The sequence below is a fragment of the Eulemur rufifrons genome, chromosome 7 (genome assembly GCF_041146395.1).
Source record: "Eulemur rufifrons isolate Redbay chromosome 7, OSU_ERuf_1, whole genome shotgun sequence".
Lineage (NCBI taxonomy): Eukaryota > Metazoa > Chordata > Mammalia > Primates > Lemuridae > Eulemur > Eulemur rufifrons.
Window position 1 is genome coordinate 68,582,649 of NC_090989.1, and position 25,939 is coordinate 68,608,587.

General features: G+C 39.5%; 1 protein-coding gene across 1 annotated transcript; it reads right to left on the reverse strand.

Moving 5' to 3' along the window:
• Positions 1-3,155: 3,155 nt before the first annotated feature.
• On the reverse strand, positions 3,156-25,662 carry RNF168 (ring finger protein 168). The gene is made up of 6 exons (XM_069472737.1): positions 24,677-25,662; positions 14,748-14,824; positions 12,361-12,540; positions 9,352-9,473; positions 5,246-5,327; positions 3,156-4,156 (listed from the first exon to the last, which is right to left on the reverse strand). Exons 1-6 carry the CDS (start codon positions 24,975-24,977, stop codon positions 3,206-3,208), a joined length of 1,713 nt encoding a protein of 570 aa, XP_069328838.1. The 5' UTR covers positions 24,978-25,662; the 3' UTR covers positions 3,156-3,205.
• Between the last annotated feature and the right edge of the window lie 277 nt (positions 25,663-25,939).

The window sequence follows — 25,939 nt, forward strand, 5'->3', positions numbered from 1 at the left end:
ATTGTTTCAGTAGGTCACTAATGCTTTTAAGTAGGCAATTTTGTATTACCTGGCTTTTCTCATTCTTCAAAGGAATGTGGTGTGCTGCAGTCCTGCCTGGAAAGGGTAAGGTTTACTTTACAAATAATTTGAAAATAGCATATTAAAGCTAAATAAGTAAAAAAATCACAGTTGTTTGATTTTCATGCTGAAAAAGCTTTCCTGATTATAATTCTTATTTATTTTTTAAATTTTGGAGACTGTCTCGCTCTGTTGCCCAGGCTAGAGTGCCCTGGCGTCAGCCTAGCTCACAGCAGCCTCAAACTCCTGGGCTCAAGCGATCCTCTTGCCTCAGCCTCCCGAGTAGCTGGGACTACAGACATGCACCACCATGCCTCACTAACTTTTTCTATATATTTTTAGTTGTCCATATAATTTCTTTCTATTTTTAGTAGAGACGGGGTCTCGCTCTTGGTCAGGCTGGTTTCGAACTCCTGACCTCCAGCTATCCTCCCACCTCGGCTTCCCAGAGTGCTGGGATTACAGACATGAGCCACCGCGGCCGGCCCCGATTGTAATTCTTAAAACTTAAGTTAGTTGGCAAAAAGCGGCCAACTAGCTGGGCGCAGTGACTAGTGCCTGGCTCAACATCTTCTAGTTTTCACATCAGTAATTATATTACTGCTTTATAGTATTCCCCATTGTATCATCATTTCTTTAGTGTTTATTATGGACATTAAAGTTGTTTCTAAGCTTGCTATTACAAACAATGCCATAACAAAATTTTTTTTTACATGCTATTCTGTATACATAGGAAGACAGCTTTATGAAATTCCTAAAGATAGAAATGCCAAATTTACCTCCACAGGGATTTTCAATCTTCTATTCATACCAGGCAGCATATGCCTATTTCCCCACACTCTTGCCAAGATGAAAAAAACACACTACACACACACACACACACACACACACACACACACAAGGAAACACAACAGAAAAATGCTTTATTAATCTGAGGGCAAAAAAACATATTAGTGTAAGTGACATTACGTATCTTTTCACATATTTAAGAGCCATTTGTGTTTCCTTTGTTGAAAATGATGTTTCTTGGGAAAATAAAGTTTTCTAATTTTCTTATGGAGTTGTTGGTTGGTTTTTTTTTTTGTTAAATGAACTGGCACACACTTTACATAAAGGAAATTTGCTCTTTGTGATGAACTGCAACTATTTCTTCTGCAGTCTGCCATGTCCTCCAACTTTCTTTGATGGTAGTTTGTGTTATGCAGAACTTTTAAATTTTATGTAGATGATTTTATTTTTAAATTACAGTAAAATATACATAATTTTTATTTCTAGTAATCATTTTAATTTTTGGATTCTCAACCTTTGCACAGCTTCAGCAATCCCTGAGAAATTAAGCATTCTCATATCCTTTCCACAAAGAGAGGCAGAAGTAGCAATACGTTCATATATTCTAATGACTGACACAAAACATTTATTAGTTTCTGACAAAAAGCCATACATGGTAGGAGTAGCAGAAAGACTACAGCAACAAACTGATCTTAAAACCAACTTTAGTCAGGAAGACTTCTTCACAGACAAGTGGTTAAATATATAAATCTTAAATATATCACACCATAGGCCCCTTTATGGTCATGGACTTAACAGAAAAATTTAAGTAGGTAGCTTTTAATTTGAGGATTTCCAACATTGTCTACCCCACAACATAAAGTGAAATTGTGCTTAGAAAAATACTGGTTTGATAAGATAGATTGTAGTCCATTTTAGAAATATTTGGTTAGTTTCTAACTGCACTTCATTTCCTTACAATCATTACTCAGAGGGCAATCACTTTTTTTGAATTCTACCCATAATTACTCTATCAATATTGACATAAATGCCATCAAGTATGCAAAGACTTAAAGAATTTCAATTACAAAATTTGGAGGAAAGAAGCTTAATGACATAAATATATTAATAAACCTAAGTTAGAATTAGTTCTAGGACATTTTATTGTATTTTTACATTAAAATGATGGAGGACTAGACACCAACTGAAATACTATTAAAACTACTATTTGTTTGCTAATAGTTGTTCATATTCATGAAACAAAAGATCGATAGTCTTGAAGTTAAATTTCACAAAATGAAATCATTGTTTTCTGATTTAACTGTCAAGGGTAAGACATGGCAAAACCCAAGTATCATACTTTCCATTTCTGTCCATAAACACAAGTAAAAGGCAATATCCATACAAATGATAAGAAAATAAACACATGGTTATGTTTCATGTTCCACAACATAAGATATTATGACATCGCTCTCCTATAGTAGATTCCCATTGTTTTCTGGAATAGCAGATTAATAGAAATGTGAATTTCCAAAAACTCAGGTAATTTAGTAACTAATTTTGATTTTGACACCAGATACCATGGTGTGAAAAGCTATAAAACCCAAATGTTTTGTGTCATTTAGCAAAGAAAGGACAAGGGAGAATGCTTTGCCCACTACTTCATTCTAGACCCAGTTTTTGCTTACTCTTTCAGTTCCAATCCTCCCAAACCGTCAATCCACCCCATCTAGCCTCATCCCAACTCTTACCTCATTTTGCACAGAGTCTAGTTTCCTCTCTGTTAACTAATTCCAAATTTTCTAGAAAACTGATTTTCTGACTTAACATTGATCTTAATACATTTTAAATCAATGGAAATGCTATGATGCTTAAATTTTAATTAAGCTAGAGATGGAAATTAGATTGCTTCAGTGCTATGTATACATTTCACATGCTCTGTAGATATATGTGAAAAAAGCAAGAAAACTAACACTTTAAACTCTGCACGGATTCCTTAATTACTTGGAATCTTGCTTTGATTACTAGTCATGATAAAAAGGCTAACAAAGGCCATAAAACATGCATTTTTGGGAAAGAAAATGGCACTTGAAAATTTCTTGGAGTTGGCCAAGGCATTTTCACATCCATAAGGATTGTAAAACTTAGTGTATCACACTTACAAATAATGGAAAGATAGGGAGACCCTAGCTTATTACTGAGTTTTGCAGAAACACATTCATATATTCTTCCCTTGCAATCACACAGTCCTTTAATTAAAGACAATGAGTGTGCCTACAGAGCAGAATTTATGACATATTTATACATATTCTATAGAGAAAAGAGAGCTTCACAATCCAGCTTTACTAGATTACAAAACACTCCCTTTACTCATGTATTATTTTGCATATCTCTGAAACATCTGAAAAATACTTTTCTGTGAATTACTAGGCTGTAGGGAATGAGCACTTTTAGATACATTACAATTATCTCTAGTAGAATTTGGCATCTTTCTTCCATTAACTGAATGCCTCAGCTGGATCTCAAAAGAAGGCTGCCAATTTTTATCTCTTGAGCCTTTCCGAGGTTTTGAATGCTCTATGTCCGTTTGCCTTTTTAAGTTCCTATCTTTGGAATTCTTCCTCTGTCCATTTAGCAATTTGTCTGGAGGTGAGGGCGCAGCCCGTAACTGATATTCATCTGGGGAGCCTTTTTGCCGGTTTGGCTTCATTTGTTCTTTATCTGCCTCTTTCTGAAGTTGTAATGCTAATAACCTGTCCTCTTCTTCCTGTTTATGTCTCTCAAAAAGTAGATGCTCCAAATCTATCAGTTTTTGGGTTAAGTTTATTTCTGTTTCCTCTTGATCTGAGGAAGATTTAGGGAACATTTTCATTCTTTTTGCAGAAAAGCATGGATCCCCTACTGCTTTAAACAAAGATTCCTTGTTTTTTCTTTTGGAAATATCCTTACTGATCAGGTGAGACTCTTCATGCTCTGTCTCAACTGTGCTGTTTCCAATTATCTGTGTCATACTTGATGCAGTGCACCCACTCTCTGTTTTGTCACAAGGCTCAATTGCAGCTTCCTCAGAGTATGGAACTCTGGTTTGAGGTCCCTCATGATTTAAGACACCTAACTCTTTATCATGATTGTTTAGTTCTGTTTTGACTTTTCCTTCAAGCAACCATTCTGCACTATGGGCACATAACCATGGCATAGGTGACTCTATTGAAGACTCTGTAACTTGTTCTTGAATTTCAAGGCATATTTGTGGAGAAAGTGTTGGCATATCTTCTTCAACTTCTGTGTCTTGCCATGTAGGACTTTTCGCATCACTACTGTCCATTTCCTGGAGAACACAGAAAAAGACTGCGTGAACCAGGGGAAAACATCAAATCATGACATATAATTGAATAATGATAACTACATCTAATTATACTGATACCATAGCTGAACTGTGACTACAGTCTGGCTCAACTCCAGTATGAGCCAGAATATATGGACTTGAACCCTCCCTCTATTCATTCTACTTGAGAGACTTTGCGTAAGTCTCTTAAATGCTTTGGGCCTCTGTTTTCTTAACTGTAAAATGGATACAAGAAGGATAACTACCTTGCAAAGTTAGTGGTTGTGATGAAGATTAAAGAAGATAATATATACATTATGTGGCACATAGTAAATGTTCACTAAATGTTACTATAAAACCACTTAGCTGAACTGAAAAAATGTTAGGAACCTGTGAGTAAAGGATTAAAAAAAAAATTTCTATGTGGAAAATTGAATTCCCCCTTCCTAGTTCTATCTTCCTGGAAAGCTGATACACAGTGTCACCTGTGTTACTAGGCCACATAGCTTATGGTAAAAATGACCCCTGAATGGTCTTGTTTCTAGGCCATCACTCAGGAGTGCTGTGTGAAGGCTCCTGCTGAACAGATGTGGCTGATGCTGTCCAACCAGCATGCTTTGTTTCCCATCTTATATTATTCTAACTGAACAGCTGGTGCCAGGTAGAACCTATTCAGTTTTCTGAGTTTGATCAGTAAACTATGGCCCGTGGATAAAAATCCAGCCTGCTGCCTGTTTTTGTAAACTAAGTTGCATCGGCACACAGAAAGGATCATGTGTTTACATATTATCTACAGATGCTTTCGCACTACAACGGCATAGCTGAATAGCTGTGACTGAGACTATATTGACCACAGAGCCTAAAATATTTACTGTCTGGCCCTGTAGAGAAAAAGTTGGCTGATGCCTAGCCTTGGTGAGCCTAAGATGACTAAGAAAGGGTGCTCCATTAATTACAGTGACTTTATTTTTTGTTTGTTTGTTTACTGTGAAAAATAGCAGATAGATATAGTGACTTTAAAAAAAATTATAAAACCACAGGTACTATAACCTATAGCATTAATAAACCTGCTAAACTTCAGTATCAACATACCTTAGATATGGAGTTTTTCTTGACTTCTTGTACAACTTCAGACTGTGATGCTGACCCAAATTGAGATTTAGGTGATAAATACCTTTGAAAAAAGTTTACCAAAGTTTGAATCCTTTGAAAGACAGAGGTACATATACTCAATATAATAAAGCCAGAGTAACTGTTTATGCCTAGGGTTGTCTGGTTTGTTGTGTGGCTGATTTTTCAGAGTGTATTTCATGTTCTTGCCTCAGGTATTTTGACCTAACTTCAGGACAAAACTAACTCCAGGACAAAAATGACTGAGTATTGACATTTTAGTGAAAAACAGCAGAAAAGGGAGTAAAGTCAAATCTAAATACTTCTTAATGCTTGAAAAAAATTTTAAAAAGGCAGATGGCATCAGAACAATGCAAGACTATAATGGAAATGACCTTTTAAGCCTGGAGAGAGGACATGTTAGTTTCTTCTTTATGTCAGAAACTCCTTCATTACATTTTTTTTTTCTTGCTTCTACTACTGGTGAAAAGTCTATGATTAGATGATTTACTATTTTCGTATAGTCATTTTATTATATATACTTAAAAAAAGGGCAGTTGGGATTCTGATTTGAATTGCATTGAATCCACAGACCAGTTTGATAACTGACATTTAGCAATACTGTAATATTAGGCATCTTTCAATACATGAATACTATACATTTAATATAATATACAATTTCCCCCATTGGTCTTTCAGATTTTTTTTTTTTTTTGAGACAGAGTCTTGCTCTATTGCCCAGGCTGGAGTGCATGGTGTTAGCCTAACTCACAGCAACCTCAAACTCCTGGGCTCAAGCAATCCTCCTGCCTCAGCTTCCTGAGTAGCTGGGACTACAGGTGCATGCCACCATGCCTGGATAATTTTTTTCTATTTTTAGTAGAGACCAGGTCTCTACTTGCTCTTGCTCAGGCTGGTCATTTTTTTTTTTTTTTTTTTTTGAGACAGAGTCTCACTTTGTTGCCCAGGCTAGAGTGAGTGCCGTGGCGTCAGCCTAGCTCACAGCAACCTCAAACTCCTGAGCTCAAGCGATCCTCCTGTCTCAGCCTCCCGAGTAGCTGGAACTACAGGCATGCACCACCATGCCCGGCTAATTTTTTCTATATATATTTTTAGCTGTCCATATAATTTCTTTCTATTTTTAGTAGAGATGGGGTCTCGCTCTTGCTCAGGCTGGTCTCGAACTCCTGAGCTCAAACGATCCGCCCACCTCGGCCTCCCAGAGTGCTAGGATTACAGGCGTGAGCCACCGCGCCCGGCCTCAGGCTGGTCTTGAACGCCTGACCTCAGGCAATCCTCCCGCCTCGGCCTCCCAGAGCAGTAGGATTACAGGTGTGAGCCACCACTTGGCCAGGTCTTACAGATTTTTCAATAAATTTATTTCTAAGGCTGGGCACAATGGCTCATGCCTGTAATCCTAGCACTCTGGGAGGCCGAGGCAGGCGGATTGCTCGAGGTGAGGAGTTCAAGACCAGCCTGAGCAAGAGCAAGACCCCCGTCTCTACTAAAAATAGAAAGAAATTATATGGACAGCTAAAAATATATATATAGAAAAAATTAGCGAGGCATGGTGGCACATGCCTGTAGTCCCAGCTACTCGGGAGGCTGAGACAGGAGGATTGCTTGAGCCCAGGAGTTTGAGGTTGCTGTGAGCTAGGCTGACGCCAGGGCACTCTAGCCCGGGCAAAAGAGACTCTGTCTCAAAAAACAAAACAAAAAAAATTTATTTCTAAGCACATTTTATTTTCTGATGCTAATATAAACAGAATTTAAAGTTACATTTTACAATTGATTTTTCATACAGATTTTATATCTGCAACCTTGCTAAACTCTTAATTCTAAAAATTATTTGAACTCTTAGGTTTTCTACATAATTATGGAACCTCTGAATAATGAGAGCTGCTGCTGCTTTTCTTTCCAAACTCATATTTTTTATTATCTTACTGTGCAGACTGAAATCTCCAGTACTATTTTGAATAGAAGTGGCGAGTAGCAAGCCATCCTGTGATTTCCTGATCTTAAAAAGGGAATGATTTCAGTGTTCTACCATAAAATATAATATCTGATGTGAATTTTTTGGTAGATATCCTTTAACAGATTAAAAAAGTCTCCTTCTTTTACTACTTTAAGAATTATCATCCATTTGTTTCATATTTAATAGTTAATGGGTTAACTTGCATAACTCACTTTTTACTATTAAATCAGACTGGAGTATAGTGGCCCAATCAAAGCTCACTGTAACCTCAAATTCCTGGGTACAAGTGATCCTCCTGCCTCAGCCTGCGGAGCAGCTGGGACTACAGGCCCATGCCACTATGCCTGGCTAAACTTTTCTTTATTTTTTATTTTTTAGAGATGAGGTCTCACTCTTGCTCAGGCTGGTCTCGAACTCCAGACCTCAAGCAATCCTCCCGCCTCACCCTCCCAGAGTGCTAGCATCACAGATGTGAGCCACCCTGCCTGGCCAGTGGCTAACTTTTTAATTTTTTTGTAGGGGTGGGGTCTCACTATGCTGCCCAGGCTGGTCTCAAAATCCTGGCCTCAAGCCATCCTCTCACCTCAGCCTCCCAAAGTGCTGGGATTATAGGCATGCGTCACGACGTTCAGCCTTTTGCCCATTTTTAAACTGTGTTGTTTGCCTTCTGTTGTTGAGTTATAAGAGTTTTTTCCCCCCAATGGGAGATTTCCTTGACGATATATAAGAGTTTTTATATATTTCAGAAAATAGGCCTTGGCCGGGCGCGGTGGCTCACGCCTGTAATCCTAGCACTCTGGGAGGCTGAGGCTGAGGATCACTTGAGCTCAGGAGTTCGAGACCAGCCTGAGCAAGAGCGAGACCCTGTCTCTACTAAAAATAGAAAGAAATTATATGGACAACTAAAATATATATAGAAAAAATTAGCCGGGCATGGTGGTGCATGCCTGTAGTCCTAGCTACTCGGGAGGCTGAGGCAGTAGGATCTCTTGAGCCCAGGAGTTTGAGGTTGCTGTGAGCTAGGCTGACGCCATGGCACTCATTCTAGCCCGGGCAACAAAGTGAGACTCTGTCTCAAAAAAAAAAAAAAAAAAGAAAGAAAGAAAATAGGCCTTATCTGCTTTTAATGTTGTTATAACTTTAATCCATTCTCAATTTGTTTTTAAATTCATTAGTCAGTTTCTTCTTGTATTTCTAGTAATTTTTAAATATTTATATGTATTTAGATATATATTCATGAGTTATATTCTTAAGCAGAATAATATATGGATATGAACTATCTCTGCTTTTACTGTTTTAATGGTTTTCTCTTGATTTCCACTTTGCATATCATCAGTTTTAACATTGATATTGCCACATCTATTTAAAATTACCCCATTTAACTTTCTCTTCCTTCAAATTTCCCCACATCCCAAATCCAAAATTTTAACAAATTTTAGAAGAAGGTGAGTTACCTGCACATATGTACTCAGCTGAAGCCCTTACATGTCCTACAAGTCTAGTCTGTGGTTATTAAACTTTTCCAACTATGAATTATCATGGGAAAGCTTATAACCTCATAAAACCATCAGTTCTACCTATTACCTGCTGCTGGAGGGGTCTTTAGGGCAAAGTGAATCACTCTACTATTGGGCTACCTGATTTATGCTTTTTTGCACGATAGAGAAGAAATATGACGCATAAATTGAAACAGGCGGGGTGGAGGGAAATGACCTAGATGATACACCGTAATCCCTTCAATGAAGATGAGCCCATCAGGGACCAGCTTTGTTCACTTGAATTTAAACCAAGAGAAAGAGGAATCCAACTAGTTCATTTTGAGAAAATGGAAACAACATGGAAATCCTGAGCAAGAAAGAGAAAAAGTGCAAATCTGCCAAAATTAGTAGCTGGGTGAAAAGCCTGGCAGTTTTCACATCTTTCTTCATGCTAATCAAGAATAAACTATGTGAGTGGCTCTCTTCCTTTCACTTTATAACAATCTCAGACTGTCTCCAGGGTTTTCATGCAGGGTTCATCGACTAAACTTTGATAATTAGTGGTCTATATGAACAAAAAAAACACGTGCATACAATAGGTGGTCAATAAATAATTGATAGTCATGTGTACTTACTTCTGAATATCTCCAGTGTTTCTTAGTTTGTTCTTACTTTTCTTTTCAGACTTGGTTGTTACTGGAGCAGATTTTCTGGAATTCAAGGGAGAAGCCAGGATACTTCCCTCACAAAAATTGTTCTTCAACAACAAAAAAAGCACAACAGACATTATTAAAGAGAATTTCATGGTAAAATAAGAAATTTCATTAAGAAGCCACAGAATATTTCAGCAATTCCACTTACATTTAAATTCTATACATCTTTTGAAGAGCACTGACCATGTAAAATCCAGTATAATCAAAATTAAGTCTATCCAAGTTGGTCTAAATTAATTACATTTTTACTGTACATTATTAAGCACAAATCATGATGATTCTAATCTTTTTTTTTTTTTTTTTTTTTTTTTTGAGACAGAGTAACAGAGTCTCCCTCTGTTGCCCTGGCTAGAGTGCTGTGGCATCGGCCTCGCTCACAGCAACCCCAAACTCCTGGGGTCAAGCAATCCTCCTGCCTCAGCCTCCCAAGTAGCTGGGACTACAGGCATGTGTCACCACGCCCGGCTAATTTTTTCTATGTATATTTTTAGTTGTCCAGATAATTTCTTTCTATTTTTAGTAGAGACGGGGTCTCGCTCTGGCTCAGGCTGGTCTCGAACTCCTGAGCTCAAATGATCCTCCCGCCTCGGCCTCCGAGAGTGCTAGGTCTAATCTTATTAGCTGATAATTTGTTGATTTTTCTAATAGGTAGCTTCATATGATTAGAAGGTTAATCTATAGGGGAAAATTCAAAGAGCTGTGGATATACCTGGAGTAGAAGTTAGTTTTTACATAAAAATAATTTAATTCTGCACTTTAAGAGCACATCAGTAAATATCACAAATATTTACTTGCTGTACCTGTCTCAAAGTTTCTTACTACAATATTAGTAAAGTTCATATAATTTGTGATGGTGAACATTTGGCCCTGAACCACCAAACTTTCACAAGTATAAAAAAATTATTCTAATATCAGTAAATCTATTCTTATAATCCCATGTGAAAACCAGAATGATTAGAAGAATAGACACTTGAAAGACAAGTATAGATGACCCTAAATTCTCCTCTTCAACATATTCCATTTATCATTCCATCAGTCAATGTCTTTAATTTCCTGATTGTATATCTTTCTAAAGCTATTCTAGTCTAAAAAAGAAAAGAAAGGGTACTTAAAAGGGAAATACAACCCAAAACTTGGCTATATTAGTGTGAATGATTAGCCTCCCCAAAAAGAAAAAAAATCCCAATTCTAGGTATACCTCATTTGGGCAAGTATATTTTAAGATATTTGTTGATTGAAAGTATAGGAATTGTTCTCAGAGGCTCTCAAACCTGAATGTCTCAGATTTTCCTAGGCACCTTTAGAAATTGGATTCCCTAAATCCCATCCCCAGAGATTCTGATACATTAAATTTAGGTTAAGTATGAGAGTTTGTATTTTAAAAGAACCCCAAGTGATTCTGTCAGGCTCTTTCAAACCACTGGATCCCAGTGTATCTTTTAGTCTTTGTTTTTTTCTTTCTTTTTTTTTTTTGAGATAGGGTCTTGCTCTGTCACCCATGCTGGAGACCAGTGGCATAATCACAGCTCATCGTAGTCTTGAATTCCTAAGCTCAATCCTGTCTTAGCCTCCCAAGTAGCTAGGACTGACCATAGGCGTGTGCCACCATGCCCAAGTAATTTTAAAAAATGTTTTTATAGAGACAGGGTCTCACTATGTTGCCTAGGCTGGTTTCAAACTCCTGGGCTCAAGCAATCCTCCCACCTTGGCCACTCAAAGCACTGGGATTACAGGTATCAACCACTACGCCTGGCCTCTTCTTGACCTTAAAAAATATGTTCTTTATTATTCTTTCTTTCATTCATTTTTTTTATTATATTTTTTATTTTATTTTTTCTTTTTTGAGACAGAGTCTCACTCTGTTGCCCGGGCTAGAGTGCCGTGGCGTCAGCCTAGCTCACAGCAACCTCAAACTCCTGGGCTCAAGGGATCCTCCTGCCTCAGTCTCCCGGGTAGCTGGGACTACAGGCACATGCCACCATGCCCAGCTGATTTTTTCTATTTTTAGTTATTTGGCTAATTTCTCTCTATTTATAGTAAAGGCAGGGTCTCGCTCTTGCTCAGGCTGGTCTCGAACTCCTGAGCTCAAGCAATCCTCCCACCTTGGCCTCCCAGAGGGCTATGATTACAGGCATGAGCCACCGCGCCTGGCCTTTCTTTCATTCATTTTTCTTATAGGTAGTCAGTATGAAAAAAAAATCCAGGTTTAATATATTACCTAAGAATTTAATGTGCTTCACTTTCAAAAAGTGATTTACATTCATAAAATGGAATATTCTGCTCTAAAAAGAATTAGATAGACTATATGTAGTAATATGAAAAATCTCTAAGACGCATCAAGTGGAAAAAATACAAGGAGTAAAACAGTGTGATTAATATAATCCTTTTTAGGTGAATAAAGAAAAAATTGATAAGAAACTGTTAATAGTGGTTACTTTTGGGGAAAGAGATTGATATAATGGAACAACAATGGGAGTGGAGAGGTAGAAGAGGGAGAAAGGAAGCTTCATTTTTACTGAATAGTTTTCCTATGTAATTTGAATTTACCAATAACATATAAAAAAGTTACCTGGATTACAACAAATATGCAACAATATGCAAAAAAGTTTCATTTTGTTTTAGAAGATATCGGCAATAGCTTCTAATTATGGTGACTGCTGCTGCTTCGGTTCTCTGAAAACCAGTCAAAGCAACAGGAATGTTAACAGTCTGCCTTCTACATCCACAGGTTCCACGTGGATTCAACCAACCTCAAGTGGAAAACACAGTACATGTGGAATGCAGAACACTCAGATACAGAGAGCTGACTTTTCATACCAGGGGGTTCTGCAGAGCTGACTGCAGGACTTGAGCCACCCAGACTTGGTATCTACAGGGGCTCTTGGAACCAATCCCCACAGATAGTCTTCAGAGTTCTCTCCTAAAACTTACAATATTAACAGTTAGCTTTCTTGCCAATTCTTCATCACTTTTCAGTTGTTCTTCCATCTCTCTTCGCCTTTTTTCTGACTGTCTTTTTTCCTCTTCTTCCTCCTCTGCCAATAATCTCTGTATGTATTCTTCACTGGCTTTGTTTTCTTCTTCCTCATTGGCCCGTCGCTCTGCCTGCACCTTAAAAATGATTAATAAAGAATAATCCTTCTCTGAAGCTTTTAGTATACTTTCTATGTTACATAATAAGATTAGTAAAATAAAAGTAAAATAGAACAAATTGGCAGGAATTTAGATTATGACAAATGAGGCACAAATCTGGAGAGGCAAATTTCTGCAGAATAGTTCGAGTAAGCTCTCTGAGGAAGCCTTCCCCAGTCCGCCTAATGAAACCTTGACCAAAGACTCATTCCTCCTCTCTTCAGGCCTTAACACATTTCTACTACACAGCCACACATTTATGGAAGTGTTTCTTGGTAATACTTTCCTCAGTTATGGAATGCCATGTACTGACTAACTTAGACCTAGCTTCCTGAACCAAACCCTAACAAAGGGGATGGAATGATAAAAACTGACTTAGACTAATCAGAGGCTATCCTTGAAATCAGGATCAGTCCTCAAACACAGTAGTCAGGAGTAGAATGGATGTTGAAGAAACCACCACAATAGCTATTACATGATTTATACATGAGGAAACAAAAATAGCAAAGTGAATAACTTTCTTAGACTAGTAAGTGGCACAGCTGAGATTCAGACTAAGATTCTAGGACCTCAGTTCATGCTTGTGGCCATTTAAACTATACGGCCTCAAAAAAATAATGTAAGAACCACTTAGCAATTCAAAGGATTTGATTCAAGAATAAATCCTTGAGGCCAGGCTTGGTGGCTCACACCTGTAATCCTAGCACTCTGAGAGGCTGAGGCAGGAGGATCACTTGAAGTCAGGAGTTCAAGACCAGCCTGAGCAAGAGTGAGACCCTGTCTCTACTAAAAAATAGAAAAAATTAGCCAGGCATAGTGGCTCGCACCTGTAGTCCCAGCTACTTGGGAGTCTGAGGCAGGAGGACCACGTGAGCCCAGAAGTTTGAGGTTGCTGTGAGCTAGGCTGATGCCATGGCACTCTAGCTGGGGTGACAGAGCAAGACTCTATCTCAAAAAAAAAAAAAAAGAAAGAAAGAAAGAACGAACGAACTTATGAGTTAAGTTTTCTTCCTCTTAAAAGAAAGCCACAGGAAGAGACTGCTTCTTTTTTTCCTCTGCATGCCATTGTGTATACATCTGAGGTTGAGAAGTAAGTAGCCATCTTATCATTAGTCTGAGTATAAAGCCAGCTCACAGAAGTTAGCAAAGAAAGGAGGTAGAGCTCAGAAAGAAACCAATCTGAAAGCTCACACCACCTCTGGAATTCCGGATAATTATAATTTTCTTATTGCTTAAAGTAGTTTAACTTGGGTTTTATTTGTAGTCAAAAGCATCCTGATACAGCCTGTTCTCACTATATTATCATAAGAATTAAATTATTCTTTTAAAACCCTTACTTAGGACAGTGCTTAGACAATATGCTAACCCATAATTATTAGGTCTTCTAGACCTGCCCAGTCAACTATGGTAGCCACTAGCTACATGTGGCCAATGAACACTTGAAATGTGGCTAGTTCAAATTGAGATGGGTCAGTGCCCAGGGTGGGGGTGGCGGGGAGGTAAAAAACAAACAAAAACAAATTAAGATGTATTATAAGTACAAAATATACAAAAAATTTTGAATACTAAGAAAAAATTACAATTGTGCATAATTAACAATTTTTGTGTTAATTACATGGTAAAACTTCATTTTAAACACAGTGGGTTACATTAAATATTAAAAATAATTTTACCTTTAAAAAAATCTTTAAAAAATTGTAGCTACTAGAAAAATTTAAATTACATATGGGCTCACAATGTATTGCTATTAGACAGCATTGATCTACACAAAGCAGGAGTGTAGGAAAAGCACTAGCATTCTCCCATTACGAGTTAATTTCAATGGCTAAGGGACTCACTACTCTCTCTTTTCCTATTTAGGTATTTCACAATTAGTCCTTTATGCTGCTTCATCTAAAGTCATAATCTAATCTACTGTCCTTCCGTCCTTTAAGCTCAAAACTTCAGAGAAATGAAAAAATTTCCTTCATGCTTGAATGCTTAGGGGTACCTATTATATAAGAAGGGCACCAATTATGTATAAATTAAAGCTAGTTTATAACTATTTTGAATGTATACAAAAAGAGCCTTTATAGAGTACATCAAAATTATTTACATTTCAAGATATATTAGTTATATAAACACATAAAACTATATATCACAGCAATGAAATTTTCCAAAAAAAGAATTAACTACTTAGCACCTACCTTGCTTACCTCCTCTTCATATTCTCTTCTCAATTCCCCAGGTTTACTTAACAGACGAACTGCCGGATAATCATCGACTGTTTCATATTTTTAAAAAAAATAATACATTATAGGCAGCATAGACTATTATGAGCAACTTGCTCTTCCATTAAAACTATATTAATATAAAAATGCAAAATCAAAATAAAACATACAATTATTATATTAATAGCTACAGCAGTATCTTCTTTTGGAATTCCATTTAAAAAGGCCAGGGGGTTTTGATTCAAAATGGCACATTAATGCATATACTTAACCCTTCCTCTCGACTCCATTAAAATAACAGTAAAGGAATTTTTTAAAACATGTAATCTAATCTGCTGGGCTCAGTGGCTGACTCCTTATAATGCCAGGGACTGGGGAGGCTGAGGTGGGAGGTTCGCTTCAGCCCAGGAGTTTGAGACCAGCCTGGGCAACAGGATCCAAAAAAAAAAAAAGCCCCCAAAAACAAAAAAACCACAAGCCAGGCACAGTGGTATGTGTCTGTACTCTCATCTACTTGGGAGGCTGAGGCAGAATTGCTTGAGCCCAGGAGTTTGAGTCTGCAGTGAGCTATGATCAATCAGACCACTGCACTCCAACCTGGGTGACAGAACAAAATCCTGCATATTTAAAAAAAAAAAAAAGGAATCCTACAACAGCAAAGAGATTAGTGGAGGGAGTTAATCAATAAACACATTTTAATACATTTCTAGAAAATCGGAAGCCAATGGAAGAAAGATGACTGATATAGCAGAATGAAGGGAAACATAACCCTTAGAAGGGAAGGCTATAGTTGAGGTGGGAGGGAATCTGCCTCCTCTCTGCCTAGAGGGCAGCTTGGGCCCAGAAACATAAGGCACAATAGAATCCAGAGTGAGTAAGTGTGGGACCGAAACAGGAGAATTCAAAGTTTATAAGCTGTTAAATCAGAACACTCAACTGATGGGCATTTCTTCTTGGATATGTATGCAAGTGCACACATGCACATTTCTTCAAAGAAACTGAACTGCCTAGAGAGAGCCAGAGCAGCTAATATCAGAAGTGGTGACCCAGAGCAAAGCCCTTTGCAATCTGGCAGTTAAGGATAACAAAGCAAAAGGCTCTGCTTTCTATGTCTGCCAGTCACCTATACCCATCCTTGTACACAAAGCTTTTTTCCAGGTCCTCATTTTTTTTTTTTTTTTGAGACAGAGTCTCACTCTGTTGCTCAGGCTAGAGTGAGTGCCGTGGCGTCAGCCTAGCTCACAGCAACCTCAAACTCCTGAGCTCGAGCGATCCTCCTGTCTCAGCCTCCCGAGTAGCTGGGACTACAGGCATGCACCACCATGCCCGGCTAATTTTTTCTATATATATTTTTAGCTGTCCATATAATTTCTTTCTATTTTTTAGTAGAGATGGGGTCTCGCTCTTGCTCAGGCTGGTCTCGAACTCCTGAGCTCAAACGATCCGCCCACCTCGGCCTCCCAGAGTGCTAGGATTACAGGCGTGAGCCACCGCACCCGGCCCCAGGTCCTCATTTTTAAACATGAAAACTACTCCAAGGATCACCAGACATTTCAAATAATTCTGCAGGATTAAAGAGAAGCAGAGGCTATACAAAGGGGGGCTTGGGGCGGGAATCACCCTGGAGCTAAAGGATAATTCAGGAATAGAAAATACCTAAGAGAGTGTGTGTCTCCTTAGCAGATTTGATGAGAATTTTATTCCATAAAAGAACAAGATACTATAAAAAGGAAACAACCAGAAAAAGGTAACATATCTGCCTATTTAAAGGGGTAGCTGTTACTCAACTCCAGCTGACTAGTGCCATTAGGAAACTCAGGGCTGTCACTGCCATTGCTTTCTCAAGAAAATACAGAAAACCAGATTTTAATGTGAAATCTTCCAATTTAGGCCTGGTGTGGTGGTTGATACCTATAATCCTGGCACTCTGGGAGTTTGAGGTGGGAGGACTGTTTGAGGTCAGGAGTTCAAGACCAGCCTGAGCAAGAGCAAGACCCTGTCTCTACTAAAAATTGAAAAAAAATTAGCTGGACACGGTGGTGTGAGCCTGTAGCCCCAGCTACTCGGGAGGCTGAGGCAGGAGGATCACCTGAGCCCAGGAGTTTTGAGGTGACTGTGAGCTAGGCTGACTCCATGGCACTCTGTCTCAAAACATAATAATAATTAAAAAATCTTCCAATTTAAATGAATGTGGGCAATAGATGGGTCACAAAAATCATGCCTGCAGGCTTCATAGGGCCTGCAGGCTAGCAGTTTGCAAATTCTGCAACAGAGAAACTAAAAACAGTGACTTAACAAGTAAGGATGAAATAAACTAAATTCTCATTTATTCTAACCACCGAGGAGGATCCAATCAAGACAATACAGTGGAATATATAGGAGAGAGAAGTATATGGCTCCTTAAAAAATAAGAGGGGCTAGAAACAAAGCCCAGGTAGATAAGAGGGACAGTACTTCTATATAGTACAGTACTTCTTTACAGTACGGTACTTCTGATAAAGGATGATGGGATATATGTGGAGAGGTAGTAAAATATCAGATGTGATAACAGGTGTTCCCGTAAAGAGCAAGATAATAATTTTTTTTTTTTGGTATTTTGTGGGCTATGTGGTCTCTCAGATCAACTCAGTTATGCCATTATAGTACAAAAGTACCCATAGACACCAACTAATGAATGTAGGTAGTTGTCAGTGTTCCAATAAAACTTCATTACAAAAATGGAATGGACCAAGTTCGGCCTGTGGGCCACAGTTTGGCCCCTGCTTAGGATATCCCTGTAAACTAAAATAAAATTTTAAGGCTCCTCCCGCCCCGCCCCACCGGCTGACTAAATGGACCCCCTCGTGGCCAAAGGAATATCCTAAAACTAAACTGCCTGCCAGGAGGAGGGGACATGCCTCATCATGCCCCCCTCCCTTCTTGGGGACATCCTTCATAGCCCATTAACAAGCCTAAGGGTATGCAAGACAAACCTACAGGCCCTCAATTTACACAACAAATCTATGTCCGGTGGCTTATCTCTGATAAACAGCAACTATGTTAAAACATTCCAAGCCTTTAGACTAAGCTTCATGTCTTTAACCAATTACAAGCCAAAGAATCTTTAAACCTACCTATAACCTGTAAGCACTGCCCCCCCCTCCCCCTTCGAGATGGCCCACCTTTTCGGGCCAAACCAATGTATGATTCCCATGGATTGATTTATGACTTTACCTGTAACCCCTGTCTCCCTGAAATGTATAAAACCAAACTATAACCCTGCCACAGTGAGTTCCCTTGCTCAAGGCCTCTTGGGCATGGCTCCGGGTCATGGTCCTCAAATTTGGCTCAGAATAAATCTCTTTAAAATTATTTTACAGAGTTTGGCTTTTTTCCGTTGACATCCCTAACTATTAAAGTTCTCAAGTGACATTCTATATCTGTGTGGGAGGGGGAAAGTGGTAGTGGTAGAATATTAAACAATATATACACAATAGAATATTATTGAGTCATAAAAAGGAATGAAATTCTGACACATGCTATAACATAGAAGAACCTTGAAGAATTATGCTAAGTGAATAGTCAGACACAAATGGACAAATACTGTATGATTCCACTTATACGAGATACCTAGAGCAATCAGATTCATAGAGGCAGAAAGTAGAATAGTGGTTACCAGGAGCTAGAGGGAGGGGTGAATAGGGAATTATTGTTTAATGAGTACAGAGTTTCAATTATGGAAGATGAAAAAATTCACAGATGGATGGTGGTGATGGTTGCATAACAATGTGAATGTACTTAATACCATGGGACCGTACACCTTTTATGTTATGTATATTTTACAATAAAAACTTGAAAAAAAAGTAAATCACTTTACATATTAGATGTAATGAAAAGCAGCTAAGTCAATTTAAGAAAAGAATATTGAAAACAGATTTACTATACTAGATAGAAAACATAATTAAATTAAGAAGGTGTGATACTGGCATAGCTATTCACAGATAGTTAAAAAATAAAAATCCCCAAGCAGTAGTGCATGCCTATATTCCCAGCTACCCCAGAGGCTGAGTTGGGAGGATCTCTCAAGCCCAGAAGTTTGAGGCTCTAGCCAAATATGATCCTGCCTGCGAGAGGCCACTGCATTCCAGCTTGGGCGATCTACCGGAACCCATCCTAAAAAAAAGAAACAAAAAAAAGAAAAAGAAAAAAAACCCCAAAATAGCCCTGGAAAATAAGCATATGAATAACAGAAAAGCATGTCTATCAATGAGGATGGATCTTTCATCAAGTGATATGGTTATAAATGGCAATGGGGGTGAAGAGTGGTCAAGATGCCTACCTTATACAACACGCAAATTCCAGGTGGATTAAAAAAATTTTTAAATTGCTAGAGAATTAATGTCCAGGATATAACAAGAACTTCTGCAGGTTAAGAAAAAAAAAAAATACTACAAATGCACAAATAAGAAGTACATACAATTTATAGAAGATACTTAACTACTCTATAGTAAGTAGAGAACTACAATTTTTTAGAAACATGGAGTGACTGAAATTTTTTAAAGTTTACATATTTCTACATAAGATGAATCTAAACTAAAATCAGTAACTTTTTCAACTGCAGACACAACAAATTAAAATTGTCTTCATTTGCCTTCAACATCTAGGTGCAGCAATTATTTACTATTTCTTAAACAATTAAGTGTTTGAGGGATTTTAAAAAATCAGTTTTAGTCTGAAAGTAACTATGTCAATCAATTTTTGCTATCTGTTGGAAACAACTCTTAACAATGCTCAGTTCTGGTTAACTCTAAAATTTCTGCTGTAATCCACTTAAATTAAAAGTTCCCACTGCACATAACATTGCTTCCTTACAGGGAGTGTTCTTCCTAGGCAGCCAGGATTCATACTTAGGCTGTTCATAAAATTATCCTTCCATCTCTCAACTTGAGTCTGCTTGCATCACCATGAAAATGAGTTTCCTTCTCCCAATTAGAATTTGCTCTGCCTCCCTGCCTTTAATTTTTATTTTGAAAACTTTCCAATCTATAGAAAAGTTGCAAAAAGAGTACAATGAACCCCCCAATTACCCTTAACTTAGATTCAACAAGTTTCAAATTTGCCAAATTTATGTCTTTCTAGTGTGTGTATATTTTCTGAACCATTTGAGAGAAAGCTGCATCCATCATAAGCCTTTATCAAACTTAAACATGTTCCTCCTAAGAGATGTTGTCCTTAATACAATGAGCAAGTTCAATAAAATTAACATTGATATGATACTACTTTCTATATAACCAAATATATAGTCCATACGCAAATTTAGGCCGTTAGCCCAATAATGTCTTTAATAACAATCTTTTTCCTAATCCACGATCTAATAATGCAAGCTCATGCATTGCACTTAGCTGTCGTTTAATTCTTTTTTTTAGTTGTCATTTTTTTTTTTTTTGGCTCGTGCCTATAGTCCCAGCTACAGGGGAGGCCAAGGCAGGAGGATTGCTTGAGCCCAGGAATTTGAGGTACAGTGAGGTATGATCAATCACGCCACTGCAGTCCAGCCTAGGAGACAGAGTGAGACCCTGTCTCAAAAACAACAACAACAACAAAGAAAACAGGCAAAAGTAATCCAAGATGTTACAGGTCAGGATAGCAAGACAGTGGTCCCAAGGATGTTGAGTGAATAAATAGTAGAAAGGGACAACAAGGAAGATTTGGGCATTCTGGGAAAGTTCTAGGGGTCAACCACAATGCCAGTTACATAGATGTATTCACCTTTGTTATTTCCTTTTTTTGTTTTTAGTAGAGACGGGGGGTCTTGCTTTGTTGTCCAGGTTGGGCTCAAGTGATCCTGCCACCTCAGCCTCCCAAAGCACTGGGATTACAAGTGTGTGCCACTGTGTCTGTGCCTGGAAGAGACAGGGTCTCACTCTGTTGCCCAGGCTGGACTGCAGTGGCATGATCATAGCTCACTGCAGCCTTGAACTCCTGTTCTCAAGAAATCCTCCCACCTCAACCTCCTGAGTAGCAGCCGGGACTACAGGTGTGCACCACCACTACTCCTGGCTAAATTCTTTTTTTTTTTAGAGATGGGGTTGCTATGTTGCCCAGGCTAACTCCTGGCCTCATGTGATCCCCCCACCTCAGCTTCCCTGGATTACAGGTCTGAACCACTACAACCAGCAGTATGTTCACTTTTGTATGTGTGTTACACCTCAATAACATTTACATGAAAAACAAAGTGAGGAGGATCAACTTCTATAACAGTGGAGTGAAGAGATCCACAGACTTATTCTCCAATGAAACAACAATAACTGGAGAAAGTTATAAAAAACCAACCATATAAAGTTCTTAGAAATTGTCCTAAGAGGCTTATCTGATGGCAGTGGGTTATAACTTATTGACATTAGTGTCACTGAAGTTGGTATTCAACCCCCCACTGCTAAATTTGACTGGCTAAAAAAAAAAAAAAAAAGAAAAGAATGAAAAGAAATTGTCCTAAGAGCATACAGCAAATGAAGAAATATTTCCAAAAAGTCTAATAAATCCCAGCAAGAAAAGTGCGACTGTGACATCTGAGTCACAACCTGCTCCCTTCCTTTACCCCCAGCTCAGCATGCCTGCAACTCCACCCCAGGTGGGTGTGGACAAGAAGGACTCCCTGTTTCCTTAGCTCCCAGTCCTGGGTTATAGCATCCACCTCTCCTACTCCACCAGCCCCCAGGAACAAACTGCCAGGATTTCTCATGCCCTCCAGCTCAGATGTACAGAGGCTAAATTTCAGGTGAATGGAGGCTTCACCCTAGGTACTGCAGGTAGAGAATACTAAGGCCTCAGTCACTCTGGTTCCAGCTAGCTCACAGGGTGAAGGCAGAATTCTAGGAGAGACAAGCCCAGTGCCCTGTGTGTAGAAAGAAAAGAAAAGAAATAAACCATTGTAACCACCACCAGCTCCAGAGAAATGGTTCAGAGATTTTGCCCAGAGGGAAAGGTAGGTCCCAATAACTGAGAGCGCCCACGGATCTCCCACAAAGGAACTGACTTTATTTAAAACAGAGTGTGGGTAAATTCAAACCTAAGGGCACTCTTAAAAACAATGGCAATTTTACTGCTGGGTAGGTGAGCCCCATGCCTGTAATCCCAGTGCTCTGGGAGGCCCAGGCGGGGCGGGGCGGGGGGGGGGGGGGGGGGGGGGAGGGAGGGGTGATTGCTTGTTGCCAGGGGTTTGAAAACAGCCAACAACACAGCAAGACTCTGTCTCTATAAAAAGTTTAAGTAGCCAGGCGTGGTGGTGCATGCCTGTAGTCCTAGATACTTGGGAGAGTTGGGTAGGAGGATCACTTAAACCCAGGAATTCAAGGCAACAGAGCTAGAACTGTCTCTAAAAAAAAGAAACAAAGCAAAAAGAAATAAAACAATGGCAATTTTAGTTTTAAGCACTTAAGAGGAGGCTGGTGGAGTGAGTCAGCAAAATGGCCAAGTGGGAAGCTCCAAGCTTTTACTGCTGCACAGAAACATTTAAAAACAAACAGAAACCATCAGAATTAACATTGTCAGAACTCTGAAAAACAGTTAAAGGTTTACAGCAACCACGACAACAGTGAACCAAAAAAGGGGCAACTTCAAAATAGTAGGAAAGTTTTGTGGAGTTTTTCCTTACTCTCGCTCCAGCTCCTCCCAGTATGGTGGCAATCTTATCAAAGGGAACCCACATTCACAGAGTGGGACACTGGTCCCTGATTCTAGAGAGAGCAGAGCAGAACTTATTTATAAATTATTGTATGTCTGTTCTAATCTGTCTGGGCTACCTGAGGGACTGACACAAAGCACTTGTCTGTTTCACCTAACTCAGAATTCAGGCCAGAAAAGCAGCAGAAACTGCTGTGAGGGGTGAGGGGGTGGGGGAACACTGCAAGCCAAACTAACAACCCACAGAAGCCTGGGGGAAAAACTATAATCTACAGACACAATAGACTGCCTAAGGCCCAGGAGCAAAAGCTGGGGAGTTTCTTTGGGAAATTAGGACATTCAGGTGTACCCATTTAGGCAGATCCCTAGGCTAAGTGTTGAAGGAAAGGCTCAGCACAGAGACAACCTACCAAGACTGAGAGAAGTGCTTGTAATTTGTTTTTGTTAGTTTTTCAACTCCTAGCACTCAAGGAAAATTCTGTCAAAACACTAGCTAAACATAAACTAAGGCACAGAGACCTCTGTGACCACACACAAGGAAAATAGTCTTTGCAAAAAATAGTTTGGGAATTATTTCAGCTGTAACTGTAAATGGGACTATTGCAGCCTTCAATAAACATCAGGAAAAAGAGAGAATCTGATTTCTAGAATTACTGCAATATTCAAATATACCCAGTTTTCTCCAAAAATACACAAGGCATACAAAGAAATAAGAAACCATGGACAATTCAAAGAAACAGAATAAATTAACAGAAACCATCCTGAGGAAGTCTAGACATCAGACTTTCTAGACAAAAATTTAAAATAACTGTCTTAACAAATTGTGTTGACAAAACAGGATGTCCATGTGCAAAAAAAATGAGGTTGGACCCTTACCTTACACCATATACAAAAATCAACACAAAATGAGTTAAAGACCTAAATGTAAGACCTAAAACTATAAAAATCCTAGAAGAAAACAGGGGGAGAGCCTCATGGCATTAGATTTGGCAATGATTTTGTGGATATGACACCAAAAGCACAGTCAACAAAAGCAAAAACAGACAAATGGGACTATATCAAACTTAAAAACTTCTGTGCATCAAAGGACAAAATCAACAAAATGAAAAGGCAACCTATGGGATGGAAGAAGATATTTGCAAATCATATCTGATAAGGGGTTAATATCCAGAATGTATACAAACAGCTCCTACAACTCAAACAAAAAAACCTGATTAAAAAAACGGGCAAAGGATTTTAATAGATATTTCTTCAAAGATGATATAAAGTCAATAAATACATGAAAAGATACTTGACAGCATTAGTCATTACGGAAATGCAAATCAAAACTACAATGGGATATCACCTCATACCCAGTAGGATGGCTACTATCAAAAACCCAGAAAATAACAAGTGTTGGCAAGGGATGCAGAAATTGGACCACTTGTGCACTGTGGGAATGTAAAATGGTACAGTCATTGTGGAAAACAGTATGGCGGCTCCTCAGAAAAACTAAACATAGAATTGTCCTATGATCCATACATTCCACTTCTGGGTATATACCCAAAAGAAATGAAAGCAGGGCCCTGTGCAGATATTTGTACACCCATGTCCACACCAGCATTATTCATAATAACCGAGAGATGTAACGAGTCCAAGTGCTCATTGACAGATAAACTGATTTTTCAAATGTAGCATATACATACAATGGACTATTACTCTGCTATATTTATTTTATTTTTGAGACAGTCTCACTCTTTTGCCCAGGCTAGAGTGCCATGGCGTCAGCCTAGCTCACAGCAACCTCAAACTCCTGGGCTCAAGCGATCCTTCTGCCTCAGCCTCCCGAGTAGCTGGGACTACAGGCATGCGCCACCATGCCCGGCTAATTTTTTCTATATATATTTTTAGCTGTCCAGATCATTTCTTTCTATTTTTTAGTAGAGATGGGGTCTCGCTCTTGCTCAGGCTGGTCTCGAACTCCTGACCTCGAGTGATCCTCCCGCCTCAGCCTCCCAGAGTTCTTCCATTTTTAATCCAACAAAAACCTATCAAACACTGCGCAATCATTATAACAAAGGACAAATCTTGCCGTTGACTTTAATCGACATTTGGGGTCCATAAAACCCAAAACCTCCAAAAACTAGACAAATACTAGTCGGGTTTTTGTTTTTTTCTTTTTCCTTTTTTAAAATGGAGAAGTGACGATTCACTTTTTAAAGGATTTTGGGTGTTTTCCAATAAACACGCAGGGTTTTACTCACCGATTTCCTCTGATGCTTGCCCAGAGGCTCTAAGCTTGCATTCCTTTGGATAGTGTTTTTGAATTGTCTTCCACAGTTCCACATTAACAAGAGAATTTCTTCGGGTATGGTACCGAGTCCACGAAGATACCCGGCGGCGACAAAAGGGACAGCATAAACTTGCCTTCTCGACAGTCGACTGGAAGCACGGCTTACACAGTGTGTGGTTGCAAGGGAGGGTCACAGGCTCCATCAGGATTTCCATGCAGATTTGGCACTGGCAATCCGACAGGGAAGGGATGGCGTCTTGGCGCACAGCCATTTTAATATGCTAATAAGGCCTATTCAACATCAACACCTGAAAGAAAAACAATTTTCGGCCAACTACGAAGAAAGAATTTTAGGCCAACTGCGGGGAAGGCAAATTAGCAGTTTTGCGTTTCACTGTTATGTCCAGCAGCGTATCAGAATTCAGAGAACAGGAGCATCAAACCCGTCTAGGAGCAAAAAGGAGCTCCAAGGGTCACGCAAACAGTATTATCCTGGAAGGCGGTGTATTTATCCATTTTTAAGACGACGTCAGGCAAGAAAATAAGTGAACGTTTTCGTGGAGAGAGCTTGGCCTCTCAGAGGCATTAACACACGGCTGCGGCAGGGCGGACGCGGGCTCCGGCTCCCGGGCGCTGCGTGGTGCGCGCCAAGCTCCCCTCCTCCTCTCACCAGGTGAGGATGCTCTCCCCAGTCCCGGGCCACCGCTCCTGGAAGATTGCTCCCGCCCGGGCTCCGACTGCAGCAGGACCTCCGTTTTACCGTTGCTGTGAGGGCAGCGCGATAGACCCCGAGTTCCAGTTTTCGGGCGCCTTGCACCGCTTCCCGGGACTCGGCGCTCGGTCCCTGCAGACTCTTTTGTCAGCCAAAAAGCCTCTTCGCTGCGGTGGTTCCGTAGCAACCGGACAGGAGCTAGTGACGTCAGAACCGCCCGCCAAAACTGCACTTCCCACCCAGAGACCCGCTTTCCCATAGAGGCGTCAGACGTACGGCCGGGCGGGACTTCCGGGACCTGCGCGCTCCGCCCCGCCGCGTCCCGCCCTCCGAGCCTGGCAGAAGGCCAGGTTCCCGCCCCAGCCCTACGGCTCTTCCCTGTTCGGCGTGGGTGGGGCTCGACCTTTCCCGTTACTGATTTTGTTTTTTTGTTCTTTTGGTTGGTTTTGTTTTGTTTTGTTTTGTTTTTTTTGCTCGATATCGGTGTTCACACCGACCTTTCCCTGACATTTCTGTTCTTAG